We start from the raw sequence: 16,017 nt of genomic DNA, 5'->3' as shown, positions 1-16,017 counted from the left end.
AAATTAAGTGTATTATAATTCTTTAAACATATGCCATACACATTAATTTTGTTAACATTAGAACACAGACCAAGAAAAGGAAGAGATGAATATTTGTTCCACAAAGAAAACTACTAATTCTAACAACATTTAGATAAGCATCTCGCCTTTATATTGACTGACTAAAAATATACATTAAGTAATGTCTGTATTCAATGAAGAAAAAAATAAAGATTATAATATTATTAACAAAATATTCATTATTGAATCTTGGGAAAGATTTTGTTTAGTTCTTAGTTTTAGTTTAGTTCTAACAACATAAGTAGAATACTCAAGAATAGAAACATAAGCAACTATAACAGGTAATGTGGCTAAAAATGAAGTCTAGGTATTACTCTTCGGTAAGAGGTTTATACAAGATTATGAGAACATTCTGGCTCTATGGATAAGCAAATTAACGTTTCATAATTATTAAAGTTAAGCCCATATCTTGCTGAAAGCCAAGAGCCTGTTTATTTAATTATCTACCATATACCTACTTGTACCGTCATCGTGTATTTACTATCCCGACATATAAGTTCCAAAGATTTTGATTTCGTACCTGCCGTAGTATAAAGTATTTTATATGTCAACTTGTATTAACTCTGCACCGACGGAAACGCTGATATAAACTAATAGATAGCAGTAGGTTCACCTCTACAATGCTGGATTAAATTATTCTCAGCGAATTAGGAGCCTGTCAAGTGTTGTGTACACTACAATGTTGATAGTCGACAATGCCTTTGACTACCTCAACTGAAATTAGAGGCCTGAGGATATTTATTTTAATTATTGTATGTGTGTTCTATGCTCTCTGTGTTTCCAATTTGTGGACATACAACTATAGCAACCTTTGTTGTCACAAGATAATCGGTTATCTATTTTTTTTTATGCTCGATGTACCTATAATAATAATAGTAACACTGGATAATTTACACAGTGCCATCTAGTCCCAATATTAGCGAGATATTATGGGTACAAATTACTGTTAAAAATATTTAGGTAGGTATATATATATATATATATATATATATATATATATATATATTTGAATCTTGCGAAAAATCAAAAGCTATACCATCAGAAATAAGGCAGTGTGCTTAATCACTAGACTACCGAGGTCGTCTAACCTATGCATTAACAACGCAGATGAAATGCCCATATATTTTTTATGTGCAAATATTTCATGTACTAGCTTCATCGTTTCCCTAAAGATCCGCATATAATTGGTTACATTTATCTAATTACTCTGTAAGTAGAGATTACACCACCCTAGAGATTTTAGCCCAAAATCATTCAAGCTAAAGAAATTCATTAAAAGCGGTGTATTATGTAATTACCATCAACATAATATTTAACACAAGCGTGTAATAAATATTTAAATTTAGAATAAACAACTGAGTACAAAAACATGATAATTACATGTGTCTGTTTGTTTGTCTATGTTACCTTACCTGTAAACGGTTGAACGCATCTTAATTAAATTTCACAAAAAAAATACAGACATAGGTTATCTTTTATCACAAAAAATCAGATGAAGTCGCGATTAACAGCTACTTATATATAAATATGTATATTGAATAGTTCTATAACAATTCTTTGCTAATTTAAGATATTTCATAAAATTTATCGAATTGCCGTATACGGATAAGGCGATTGTCTAAAATATATCTATATATATGGACGTGTAAAATACCTATTGACTGTTCCATCGCTAAAAATATAGAAAAAATTATAGGGAAGATACGTTATTGGAAACTAATATTGCATCACTACCTATAAAAACACAAGAAAAAGGAATGTGACGTCAGGAATTTCAGGAATGAGTTTATTAAATAATGTTGGATAACTGAATTCCTCCGCTTGGTTATTTAAAAATTCTTGTACTGGTTGCTCTTAAGTAAAAATGTACATATCCATTTATAAGCTGTATCTCAGGACGTGCCGTCTGTTATCGTGTACTTTTACATTTATGATACAATCATGATGGAATTATCATGTCAAATTTCATAGAGTTCAACCATTTAGTAGTGAAAAATTAATAAGTTCTTTATAATATCTATTAATGTGGATTTAAAAAGAGTATATGATAATAATAATATAACACAACTCAGGACAATTCAACAACGTTATCCTATCCCAAACTAAACAGAGTTTGTGTTGTGGGTACTAAATAACTAAGATAAAAATTTAGATATTTTTTTTTGTAAATACATACATAATATACATAGAAAATACCCAGACTGATACAAACAAACATACTCATTAATATTTGCACCGTGCAAGGAATCAAACCCGCAACCATCAGATATAAGGCAGTGCGCTAGATTACCAAGTACGTCTATATATATGAGTATACGATCTTATTGATAATTATCAATTAAGACATTGTCGTATAATACTGGCATGTACCTACGTATACAATATTTCCCATGTCGTGGAATGACGTGGCAACAGAAAACAATTTCTTACTTTCGGCTTTCCTATTGCACCGAAACTACAAATTAGAGCTGTGGTACAATGAATTACAGACTAAGAAACTAAACAATAAAAATATTTTTCACACATTAAAATAAAACAAAAACGAAACCCTTCCAATTAAAAATAAGATCATCAATTATACGTAATTATACATTACAAATCGTTGAATTTCTCTAATTGTTCTGTACTTTAACACGCATGATTCAAGAGGATGCTTTATATGTATGAACATATAAAGCATCCTCTTGAATCAATCTATCTATTGCTGAAAACCGAATTAAAATTCGTTGTGTAATTAAATTACAAGACACATGCACACAGACAGCGGCGACTTTTTTTTTATACTATGTAAAGATAGGGTATAAGAGTTTGACTGTGAATCAACTGTAATATCTAAAAACTTACTTGTAACTCCATAATGCTCGTCCGGTTCATAAAAAAGCTTATAATTATTTCTGTAAAAGTTACTTTTCGCAAATATAGTATGTAACAATAGAGAGGATACCAGAGAAAAGTAACAGAACCCTGACATGGTATTTTACGTACATAAATGTAATATGTAGTGAGCCAGTACGTATAACGCGATAACAATAATAAATCCTATTACAGCTTACAATAGTCCGATCAACCGTAATCGATAAATCACAACTGAAAGTCTGAAATCAACAAAGGTAACATTTAATTTTACTGGTGGTAGCATTTTGTGTGACTCGCCTGTATAGGAAACATCAAAACCGTGCATTGATGTATTCCGGCATTGTATTTATATCAGCCGTTATTATCGGCATTACATATATCAATAATACAAGCTTACCGTAGAATTAGCGCTGTGTTAATTGTTCAGGTGTTTTTCTTCTCGTCTCACTCTCTCAGCTTTTGCTGGTTTTTTGCACACTTACGGACCGAAACCAAGTAAATGTAGTGTGTATGTATGTAAGTGTCTATAAATAATTATTCTAAACATGTTTGTTACCAAATTACTCCTACATAAAAGGTGACTTTGAAAGTCACTTTTTAATTATGTAAGTTTATGAATAACCATATCCACGAATACATATAGCGGATGTGTCTAAATACTTCAGATCAATACCTTTAAAACAACTTAATTTATATACTGTAAATCAGATTTTAATTGGATACTCGGGAGCTTGTTGTCAGTCGCTCTATGTACCGAGATTCCAATTATTGCGGATGTGATTATTTAGAGGTATTGATTTACACTCAATTAATTTCAAATTAATCATTTAATCCTATATATTGATTAATGAGAAATGTTATGTCAGTAACATTGTGGTATAGTGGTTTACTACCGCGTCTTATTCTCCTTAATAATAAATTCTAATCTGGACACCGAAATTTCCGTACAGAGATTATATTTTAATTGATATAGGCTAGACAAATGTCGTCACCTCATTTCTTTTTATGTAAATAGCAGTGTGCTGCAATCTTATGATCATAAGTGTTGCTAGTAATAGGAATATGAACTTTATTATTAACACTGTGTCATATCATCCAAACAAAGCAAAGTTCCTTATAAATTCACTACTAACGACGACGGGCTAAGTGACCTGACTTCGTCCAATTTTTTTTTCGTTAAGCACCATTTCTTTGTCGGTAAATAAAATTAATCATAAAATATCTGATATTATTGATAAATGTAACTACATTTATACTCGACGATTATCTCTAGATCTTTGTATTTTGCTTATTGGTAGAAACATTATTTCTAAAAAAAAAAGACAATAGGCGGACAATATACAAACAAGCGGACATTATTATTACAAAATCGCTCGTTTTGTAATCCGAGACTTTACTTTACCTTATAATTAAGTAAGTTCGAAGTAGTCAGGTTGAAACGGATAGGTTTATTTTTTTTTGCAAGAGCACTCTCTTTTGCAAATATATTGCCACTCGAGGTCCCTCCCAGTGTGAGCTGAAATTGAGCTTCCTTCTACTCTCCAATACTGGGGCCTTGCCAACTACCCAAAGCGAATACGTGACTTTGTATTTGAAATTGTACCCACAAAATATACAAGAAAGTAATATATATTCCAACAAATGAAGACATACTAGCATATTTGTATTTGACAAAATAATAATAGATAATAAATCGAACATTTGTTATTAATTCATTATACCCTGTTAGTAACTAATGAAATAAATTAATACTTGTATAAAATTAATATTTTTTAATAACGCCGTTAGTACCTATACACAGACATTTGAATATACATGTCTTATATAGAAGTAAAATCACCAAAGAATTGTTCAAATACAATATCTATTATCAGATAATCTTAATATTATACGGCGTTTGTATTGTATTTATCATTTATTTTGTATAGCCATCAGTTCTTTATTATACTACGTCTCTATAGAATAATTTTACCCGAATTAACAACAACCCTGCCAGAGACAACAAGCACTTTATAATCATCACATTGGCTCGTCTATTTCTCGAAATGGTATACATACATAGCCTTAATGATACTGAACTAGAGAAAATTAAGAAAAAATAAGGTAAATTACAATTCTATACCAGGGTCTCAATCTCGCAAGTGCTTCTATGTAGAATGGAAATCATAATTTTATACACCCGGATGTCACAGAAGAAAATATCATCGGACGAGTCATAGTAGGTACCTATGTGCGAAGGTAACGCTGTCTCAATGGTCGTTACTAAATATTTGAACGAGCCGCACTGCGCCGAGCTTTAATAAAACATGACTACCGACCGAAGTGAATTTTTCACGCGGATTGGTCGCCCTATGGCCATATCGTATGTACCTATGCGACATCTATGGTCTCAGACCAGTTTTTTAATAATTGCATCACTCTTGAGAATATTTTGTATCACACACGATACTGAAACCTGAGTGGAAATATTAGTAATAGCTAAAGCAATAAAAAATCTGTGTATAAACAATAAAATACAGAATTGTAAATAAACGAAATCTTAATATGTGTAAATCCAACCACTTGGTTTTTCCATGTAGAACCAATGGGATTTCGTAAAATGTGATTTACATTATTTTCCACGTAGTTTAAATAAAGAGTAGCCTACGTAAAATGTAAATTTGGGGCTCTCCTGAATGCAAAGTTCACACTTGATTTTATTTTCATGCCGTTGAGTCCGTCGGCGGAATTCAAAATTCGACGGTTCTAATGAAATTTATGGTTTGCATAAAAGATAAGTACTACCACTATTTAAATATGTACGTTACTTTGTATTTTGTGATAATCTCCTTTTTTCTGTTAAGTTGTAATAATTAGATATACCTACGTTTGACGAATCTGAAAGATTTTAAAAAGCAGTAATTATACATGGAATATGTGGACTCTTGAATTGTTAAGTTGATTTCTTTATTTAAAGTATATTCTAATTACCCTTTGATTGATACAATGCCTAAATTACTCATGACACATTACCTATTGGTAGAGTGTGCCTTTTATTATTATATTCGACATCAGATATAAATATATTTTATAGATTAAAGTCTAAATAAGTAAATATTTTGCTAAATGATAATAAAACCAGCGATAAACCAAGAGACTGTGTAAAAAAAAAGTAATAAATAAATATCAGAACGCGTCGCTACAAATCGGCTAAAGGGTGTAAAGCGAATGATAAAACAGCGTTTTTTGTGGCTGCCATCTGACTTTTATGGCAAGAGTATAAACCGTGAATGACAGATACAAATATACCATAAAGAGAAAATGTACGGATAAAAAGTATGAAGCACCTTTCAAAAACTTACACATTGCAACATGAATAGTGCTACTTCAACTTAAACACATAAATAAAAATAGTAAGCGTAACACTCAATAGTTGTGGTTAGTTAAATTCGTAAATTTTCGACCCCATTGGTTATCTTGTGGTTTAGTATACCGCCTTACTTAATATGAGGATGTGTAGTGTTTTATAGCAATTTTATGTAGGTCGTTAATAAATTTCTTTTCATTTTTAGTAAATTTTACTGACTGTCAAGAGCCTCTTAAACAAGTAGATACACAATAATATGGATGCTTAAAAACCTTCACAAATGTAGCAATGTGGTCAATAACGATACCAGTAAAGTTTTATTACCTTTAGAATCTATAGTTATCAGATTATTATAGCAAGTACTGTTACTAAAAAATGTATTAGTAAATCTACGAAATAAAATACGATTGTTTTCCGTACAAAAATACCGATTGTCTACATAAAGAGCAAAAATAATGATAGGATCTTAATTGTAATTTATTTTGCAAAGATATTGTCTTTGGATGGATATTACGTACAGCTATCCAGATAGCTTAACATCACATAGAATTTAATCTCTATTGTAAAGTCAATACTCTAGACACTATAATCGTATATCAAGCTGACTGTACCAACAGTAAGGGACAGACTAAATTTAACTAAAGTCAATCATGCGAATTATTGGGCAACGATATAAGCTTAACTGAATTAAACGCTAGGGATAACTATTTATCGAAGCGAGAATTACGTGTACTACGAACATAGGTTAGGTATATACATACAGAGACTTTTCCGTTAAAACTGAGTGTAGGTGCATGAAATTTTACCTAAATAAATATACATAGAGATATACGTACCTAAAAGAATACTAATATACCTTACGCCCTACTAACTCTTCAAACTAAGAATGCCTAATTTAAAAGTCCCCTGTATCCCTAAAGCACCTAAATCATCTTTTTGGTAACATCATCGTAATTTTATTAACTTAAAAGGACAAAAGTTTCTGAGTGATATTTGTAGCATCCACTAAGAAAGTAGAAAGGGCTTTTTGAAATACCCATGAGAGTATTATAAAATGGGTTCTGTACCGCTTTACTAGATCCATATACATATATACATTATCTTACCTGAGACTTGGAAGAGGAAAACAAAAGAAAAAATATTTGAAACATCGAAACAAATTATTATTAAATATAAATAATTTTATTAGTTATATGAATTAGGTACCCTTGATTTCTTCAACGTATATAGGTAGCATTTGAAGATTGATTGTGATAATAAAATAGTTAAATAATAGACTCTATTTGATTATCCACAGATGATAAAAAGAACTTACTTTGTTTTTATATACCCACAAAAAATAATTTAATATACAGTATTAAAACTTATAAATCTCTGTGTATAATAAAAAAATTACACTTAGGTACATAAGTATATAGGTTCTAATTTTTTATGAAACTAACAAGTAGGTACGCGATATATTTCTCAATTTATAAATAACTTTTTAAAGTAATAATTTTCTATGTCTTTGGGTAAATTGCGGCTATTTTTTATTGTAATTGCATAAATATATAAATTATATTAAATAGGTTATATAAGGAAATGAGAAAGAAAGAAAAGAATTTTCATAATTTAATATTTAATGGTATACTACAATATTTTCACATATTAAGCCTAACTAAGTTTTCACATAAGCTATTGTTTATTTGAATTTTTTCTTACCTAACACAAAGCTATGGGATCACAAACAATGGTAACTTGTTATCCCGAAAGAATAAACAAAATCGCACGTCGCACAACTTGAGGTAACTTTGTGAAAGTTCAACTCTTTGTTCTATACCAATCTACACAAGCTTACGTATCCGGTAAGTATATATCTACTCTTAAATGCTAGTAAAGACATATACAAGTATAAATAATGAATAACAGACAGAATATATCCATCTTAATCTTACGATAACAACAACTGATACCCTTGAGGATTTACCTAGGTACCTACAACGTACCAAAAGGTGTCATACTATATCTATGCTGCCTTTCTCTCGTCGCTCGTAGTTTCTTCACTCCACGAAAATATTCAAATTTTTAAATTATTAAATATCTGTTTTTAGTTATTAAACAGATGTAATTTATATATTATTGACAATATTTGTTTGCTTATGTTCTTTATTATATTTTTCCTTTTTCCGTTTAGTCATAACCATAGACCAAAACATTTTCATCTTATCCTACATGTGTTAAAGCAATTGTACTAAGTAGCTACTTGTCGAAATTACGAAATAAACTTCCTAAGTTTCGGTCTCGGGAATCCCACAAACAAGCGCAAAGTTTCGCAACTCAGCAGATGTGGACGAGACGTGATTAATCACTTTGGTAACACATTTAACGATTTCATACATAAGCATTATTAGGTCATACATTTTAGGCCCGCGGTTTCGTCTACTATATTCGTTGGTATATAAAATAAACATAAATAATAATAATGTGATAGTTCAGGATTGATTAAAACTTTTTCAATAATAAACTCGTGCTATAATAAACAAATACTAAATTAACTAAAAGTACTCACTTAAGTTAGTAAAAAGTAGGCCTAAATACTATGATATCAATTAGAAGCACAAAGTTTTATCTGTACCTACATCTGTATACAAATAGGTATAAGCTACTTTTAATATTTGAACTACCCGTAATAAAATATATTACAAACAAAACAAATACATAATATAAATTTATAAAACCAGCCCCAAAGAGATCTACTGAGGAGTGATGCTGTCATGACCTTGAAGTTTACTACCCCATATTACATACAATCAATAGTGGAAACCTGACCTATACCAAAAAAATTAAGTATTAATTTATATTTTTGAGTAACTGTTTGACGCAGTGGACACCGATAACAGGCCAAAAATAATCCGTGAAATAGCGCATTTGCTTCCAACCACGTTGGATAAAGGAATGAATTAACAAGCTCTGTTAAATGTTGATTCACCACGCCATCGACAATTGACAATTCTTCTTACTAGGGTAGTATCTAGGGTAGTATGGTATATTTATTTTTAAATATCTAAAGCCTATAATTTACTATTAGAACAATAATCCTTTCTAATTTTGAGTACAATATAGTCAACATTATAGAATGTGGAAATAAAATAATTTGAACGTTTGGAATTGACAACACAATAATGTAAATAAATGTTGTTTATTATTCAGTATGAAGGACTTGTATCCATGCCCATAAATAAATTAGTAAAAGAAACGATGACAGCAGCCACTAACGTCAGTTTACTCTTCATATACGTCAGTGATTCAGTTCTCATTAGAACGTGAAATGAATCTAATTGTAATCTTGAAATGTATTGCTTTTCAGTGTTTATTTTCAGTAATTACTAATATAATTACAAAAACAAAAGGTCTCATCCTCAAAATTGTCATGAGCGTTTCTAAGTCGTATGATAATAATCTTTTTATATATAAATTGATAATTTGAAGTTCAGCTCAATTGTAATAATACCCTAGTTGTTCATGAAATTATATTTTTAGCCATAAAATGTTGTCTTGGGTATGAATAACTTATTTCGTTTCTATTTTTGAAATTAAATTAATCTACTTAAAATTAAATTAAACTAGTAAATAATGATACAGTGTAAATATTTTTATTTTTTTCAAGGGTGCTAATTCTCACGGCCAATTAGCCCAAGGTATAGTTTGCGAACAAGTTGAAAATCCTACGAAGGTAACGACAGATCCATTTTATGTTAATAAAGTTAAACAAATATCTTGCGGTGGAGGCCACACAGTTCTGATTGATGATGAGGGTAAAATATTTACTTGTGGATGGAATTACAAACATCAATGTGGAAGTAATACAGAAACCCACAATTTTGTACGAATATGGGAATTGAGTGGTATAACATTCACAAACATTGCATGCGGCTGGGATTTCAGTTGTGCTGTTACAGATAGCAACTTCCTCTTTGTTTGGGGTTCTAACAAAAATGGACAATTAGGTTTGCCAAAAGACCATTTCCCAGATATAATGAAACCATTTCGCTTACCAATCAATGCATGTTCTGTGGCTATGGGTCTAAGGCACACAGCTGTTGTTAACTCTAAAGGTGAAGTGTGGATAACAGGATGTGGAAGGCATGGCCAACTAGGTTTGGGGAATGACAGATTATCAACAGACAGATTTGAACAAGTGCCAAGACTTGGGGCCATAACACATATTGCATGTGGGCAGAACTATACTGTGACTTGGTGTTCAGAAGAAAAAGCCTTATATGTGTGGGGTGACAATAAACATGGACAGTTACTATTGAGTATTGATAAGTATAAAAAAATCTTCACACCACAAAAAATTGATATTGGTGTAAAACAAACAGTCAAAAAATTACTAAGTGGATGGACAAATGTTTTGTTATGGCTTGACAATGGAACACTGTGTACTTGGGGAAGAAATAACTATGGACAATTAGGGACAGAAGATTCTTTTGTAGGAAAAATAATTTATGTCAAATTACCAGGTTGGCATAACTTTTGGTTATTATTTTAACATAGAGAACTTATAACACAGGGACTTGCTTTATTCACTTTCATAACTCACCTCACCAGTTCTAGATTTGGTAAATCTCCCCTCCTCAATCAAACAGCATACTGATTTATAATCTGGTTATAAACAGTTGTGGCCCTATCAGCATCCTTGTAGTTACACATTCTAAATGTGCTTCGTCAAACTTATTAGATATTATAATATAGTATTGGTAATGTTATAATTTTTGTTGCAATTAAATACATTATATTTTTCAGATGATAGACAAGTGATAGATGTTGCTCTTGGCTCTGAGCATACTATATGTTTAGCTACTGACAACACTCTATGGGCTTGGGGTTGGAATGAACATGCCAATACAGGAACTAAGACAAAAAGCAATGTATTCATACCAACTATGGTACCCATAGATACAACCAATAACAGAATAGTGAGAATATTTGCAGGTGGAGCACATAATTTTGTTACTTTAGACATTAACTTGAATAGTAATGAAAATGAAAATAATAACAGCACTGAATCAATTGATTAATTGTTACTATATGTTATTTTTGTATTATTGTTATATACTGTGAGAATTATATATTATTTTACATATACCTATAATTATTAAATATTTAGCATAAAAGCTAAACAATTCTTTTTTTCAAAACTGTAAATCAAATTCTCAAGTGTTAGTGTCTCAAGTCAATTATTTTCATCATCTTTTGCATTTGCAATATATAATCTGTTTATTTTTTACATTATGTTTAACCCTTAAATGCATGATTTTATGCATGATTTTATTTTTAGATGGAGAAAAAATATATTTTGGAGCCATGAATATGCTGATTTATGGAAAAATAATAAAAAAAATAGTTTTTTTTATTTTCATAGCTATTTTTATTAAAAACCATTTGTTGCAGAACTACAACACTATGCACTCACTAGACAATAACTACATATGAAAATTTTTAAAACAATTTTTGGTTGTGGTAAGACAAAGAGCTACTCCACACTTCTCACACCTGTTTTGCGTGTATCCCTTGCATCCAGGCATTTTGCATCTGCTGCGAACACAATTACCAGGCCAGTGACCAACATTATCAGTCCTTATGTCCTTAGGAGGAATATGTTGAGCTGGTCCTCTCCTTTTTTTTGCTTGTATTTCCATTTCAACACTTGCTGGTACTTGGCCTTCCTCTTTTGTTGCAGAGTTCAAATGAGTTATTTACTTTGGCTAATACCTCAGCTAGTTCCAGTCTATAGTTACATAGGTTTAGAACTGATGAATTGGCTTCAGTTGTTTTTAAATTTTTATACACAAGCCAAGAATTTATTACTGTCATGTCCAATAAGTGGTAAAAGATACGAAGATACCACTTTCGGCTTCTCATTGCAATTCGGTACCTCCCAATAAAGCTATCCATTAGGTCCACTCCGCCCATATGGGCATTATATTCCTTTATTATATGTGGGCATGAAATTTTAATTCTAGTCTTATTTGCCTTGTCAAATCTTTCTACTTGGCCCACAGGCTCAGCTCCAACATATGAAGATAGAAAAGTTACAACTTTATTGTCCTTCCAAGTAACTGCTGTCAAATCAATACCGTCAAATTCAGTCATCTGCTCTTCATAAGTTCCACGAGGAACAGATTTCTTCATCATTGTTTTTTTGTCCGGCAGTTTGCAGTTCACTAGCCTGTTAGATTGCACAGTACCTAGGCTATAGATTCCTTGTTTGGCAAGATAGGTAACTAAAGGTACAGAGGTGTAAAAATTATCAAAATAAATTATATGATTTATATGCCTTGGGACACCTCTAGCAAGCCGGACTACAACATTTCCCACTGGCCCAAAATCTGGTTCATCTGGAAGCCGTTCATTCTCTTGGCCAGTATATATTTCAAATTTATGAGCATAACCTTTCACGCTGCACATCACATATAATTTAAACCCCCACTTATGGGGCTTATTAGGTAAATACTGCTTCATGAAGTGTGCCACTTTTGTGGCACACATCTGTTCATCAATTGAGAGTTTTTGTTCCATAGGAACTAAAGCAAATTTCTCATTTAGATGGCTAATTATAGGCCTTATCTTATGGAGCCTATCATGTTGTGGGTGTTCCTTGGGTAAATGTTTCTCGTTATTGTTGAAATGTAGAAATCTACGAATAGTCTCAAATCGGTTGACAGTCATTATGTCCTTGATTGGTTGAAAACCTACAGTATTTGACCAGTATAGCCGTACATTGGGATATTTTATAACAGACATGTATATCAGTATCGCCATAAACTTTCTTAGCTCAGTTTCAGATAAATTTAATGGTTTAGTCACATTTTTTTGAACGGAATACAAATTAGACTCTTCCACAATCCTTTGAACTATTTCTGATGTAATAAAATGTGAAAAAATACTATAGGGAGTACCAGTAGTAGCCTCATCCTTCAGTTCAGGTGGGTATGTAGTGTCTCCATGAAAAGCTGTCTGGTCAGAATTCAAAACAATTTTTTTTACCTTCCATACGAGTCCTCTCATAGTTGCTCGGCGACTAGCTTGACTTGTTGAGGGGAATGGAACCTGTGGCACTTGATCATTTGCTGTAGCTTCATTTATCAATGGCGGGTCTCCTGCCATGAATGGATCATTATCGGGGTCATCATTTTCCTCTTCTAATGGACTCTCAAGATCGTGAAGCAAATCGTCTCCATTTTCATAAAAATTCTCATTACCTTCTGTATCCGAGTCCTCAAGATCATCTTCCGAAACCTCTCCATCATTTATTAGAGCTAAATACTCTTCTATTTGCTTTTGATTCAAGTATGGCATCTGAAAACAAATAAAAGTGATAGTTAGTAACTAAACAGGGACATTTTCTAGTAAATGCATATTGTTGCAGATTTACAACAACAAAATAAACAAAATTTCCGAACACACCAAAAGTTTTTTTTATAACTTATAAATTGTACTGAAAAGAAGATGAATTATTACGTAAAATAACTAATTTTGTTTGAACGTACCTTCGAAAACCAAATAATTACACTGCAAAGCAAATACACAATTTTCATCCGCTCCAAAATTACGATCGGCTTTGATTTGTCAATGTCAATTTAAATTTGACAGTCGTGAAGAAAAAAAGTGTGTTGCCACTCGATTAAATATATCACCATGATAGTAATAATCCTGCAACAGCATGCATTGAACTCATACTAATAATTTTATGGTCGTTTGAATGGTATGTTGCAGTTTTACTACTTTATGCATTTAAGGGTTAACTGTTATTACTATTTAGTTGTTATTATATCAAAAGATTTCAAGAGTGTGATATTCTGAAGTATTTACTTTTCCTGTTATTTTGATATTTGTATATTCTCAGACTTCATACTTCATGCATAATAGTTTGAAAATGAACTTGATCTGAGTTTTCTAGATCAAAATTTTGCAGTGCACAAAACCTGATTAATCTGTAGCATAATCAGTAGTTAATTTACAATGAATCATTAACTTTTTCACAATGTGAAAATAATAGTAACTGAAAAATTGCTAAATCATTCCCTTGAACTACTTCTAAAGGAACTTGTCATATTCCTACTTAACATAAATAAATAAGATTTCATTTTTTAGTTCATTTAAATAAACAATATTGTTATAACTTTCTAGTTATTAGAACTTAAGATGTTGACAATAACATATAAAGGTCCATTTAATGTACCATCCAATATGGAACACACTGTGATAATTTGTGTATTTTAGGTTGTCATTTAACAAATAATATGTAGATATCTATATATAATGTTAATAACTCAATAATAACTGATTATGATTAAATAATATCAACACTGTGATAACTTATTTAGGAAAAAGAAACATATATTTGTTACATTGTTTTATATTCATTTATTTCCATTGGATTGTTCATACAGCTTGTATAATTTATATGTTCACTCTTTTAAAAACCTAAAAAAGTCATAAGAACATGTACAGATGTACTTACAATAAATTTTCAACAATGTTAATTAATATTTTAGGAAAAAAAACCAAATTTAACAAACACAATTAAATGTATCCATAACAATGATAATTATAATAGATATTTGGTGGTTCTGTAATTTAAATTAATAATGCAATTGCTATTGAAGTTTACATTTAAAAACAATTGAGTTTGTTTTTTATTATATACTTGTACATATATTTGTTTGAAAACCAGTTGTTACTTAACTTGGTGCGAATTAATATAATGGCAATATTAAAATGTAGAAATTGTATTTCTTAATTGATATTAATATCTATCAAATAAATTCAATACAATATTAATTCTTATTAAAAAATCATCATGTTCATTAAGACTACATCATTTTTACAATCTAATAAAATGATTTTTAACACAATGACTCAAGTAACTTAAAGAAAACACTCATTATACGTTATTGTTTACAGCACATTCATTTATCACAATATAAAATATTTTAATCTAATACGCTGCTACATCCATTGCTCATACCTTAAATTAGTAGGATGCATATAATATACAAAAGCTTTTGCATAACAATATTGAAGTAAATAGAATCAAATTATCTAATACTTTTGATTATCCACTTCAATTTGTTATTTTACTCTAATATCCTAGAATGTTTTTTTAGGATGCATTTAATGGCTTCTGCAAGCATACGGGAAATTAGAGCGCGGGAAGATGTACATAAGGTGCGTAGTATGTTTGAACATTTTTCTTTTCTTCATTACTAATAGTCCCTAAAGTAGGCTTTAGGGACTATTAGTAATGAAGAAAAGATTAAGAGAGTAATGAAGAGAAGATTTTCCGTGTAGAAAGCATAGAAGCTGAATAGTTGACTATGTCTAACACATGTATAGATGAAAGCTATATCATATTCGTTTTACATTTACGAGTATACGAAAACTGTGTACAGTGGATTCCCGGTAATCCGGCCTCCCTTGTAATCCGACATGGTCTATTATTTATTATTGAATATGTTTTTAAACGCGGGTAACGTAGGGTATTGTTTTGATTATGATTGCTTAGTTTGAATTTGAATGTAAGTAACATGTGATGACGATAGCGTTGCGGTATAGCATGTGTTCATTGTTTACTGTTTATTCATTGTGTATTATGTATCAGCGAAACCACGAAACACTGATAATTAAAGAGAACCGTCATATTATAGACCGCCTAAATCGTAACGAATCTTTTAGTAGTTGACATACATAATGACGTATAATTTGTACTT

General features: G+C 30.8%; 1 protein-coding gene across 2 annotated transcripts; it reads left to right on the top strand.

The window, feature by feature from the left end:
- Positions 1-7,952: 7,952 nt before the first annotated feature.
- On the top strand, positions 7,953-16,013 carry LOC131841849 (secretion-regulating guanine nucleotide exchange factor). 2 transcript variants are annotated; one of them, XM_059190203.1, is made up of 4 exons: positions 7,953-9,800; positions 9,909-10,764; positions 11,048-11,537; positions 14,044-16,013. In XM_059190203.1, exons 1-3 carry the CDS (start codon positions 9,789-9,791, stop codon positions 11,320-11,322), a joined length of 1,143 nt encoding a protein of 380 aa, XP_059046186.1. In that variant the 5' UTR covers positions 7,953-9,788; the 3' UTR covers positions 11,323-11,537; positions 14,044-16,013. The 2 variants fall into 2 exon arrangements, with proteins under 2 accessions (XP_059046186.1, XP_059046187.1); XM_059190204.1 differs by having other exon boundaries at positions 7,954-9,800; positions 11,048-11,236; positions 15,415-16,013.
- The last annotated feature ends 4 nt before the right edge of the window (positions 16,014-16,017 follow it).

This window comes from Achroia grisella, unplaced genomic scaffold (assembly GCF_030625045.1).
Source record: "Achroia grisella isolate CSIRO2021 unplaced genomic scaffold, CSIRO_AGI_Agris_v1 utg1971, whole genome shotgun sequence".
NCBI lineage: Eukaryota > Metazoa > Arthropoda > Insecta > Lepidoptera > Pyralidae > Achroia > Achroia grisella.
This window is presented reverse-complemented; position numbering and strand designations above follow the sequence as displayed.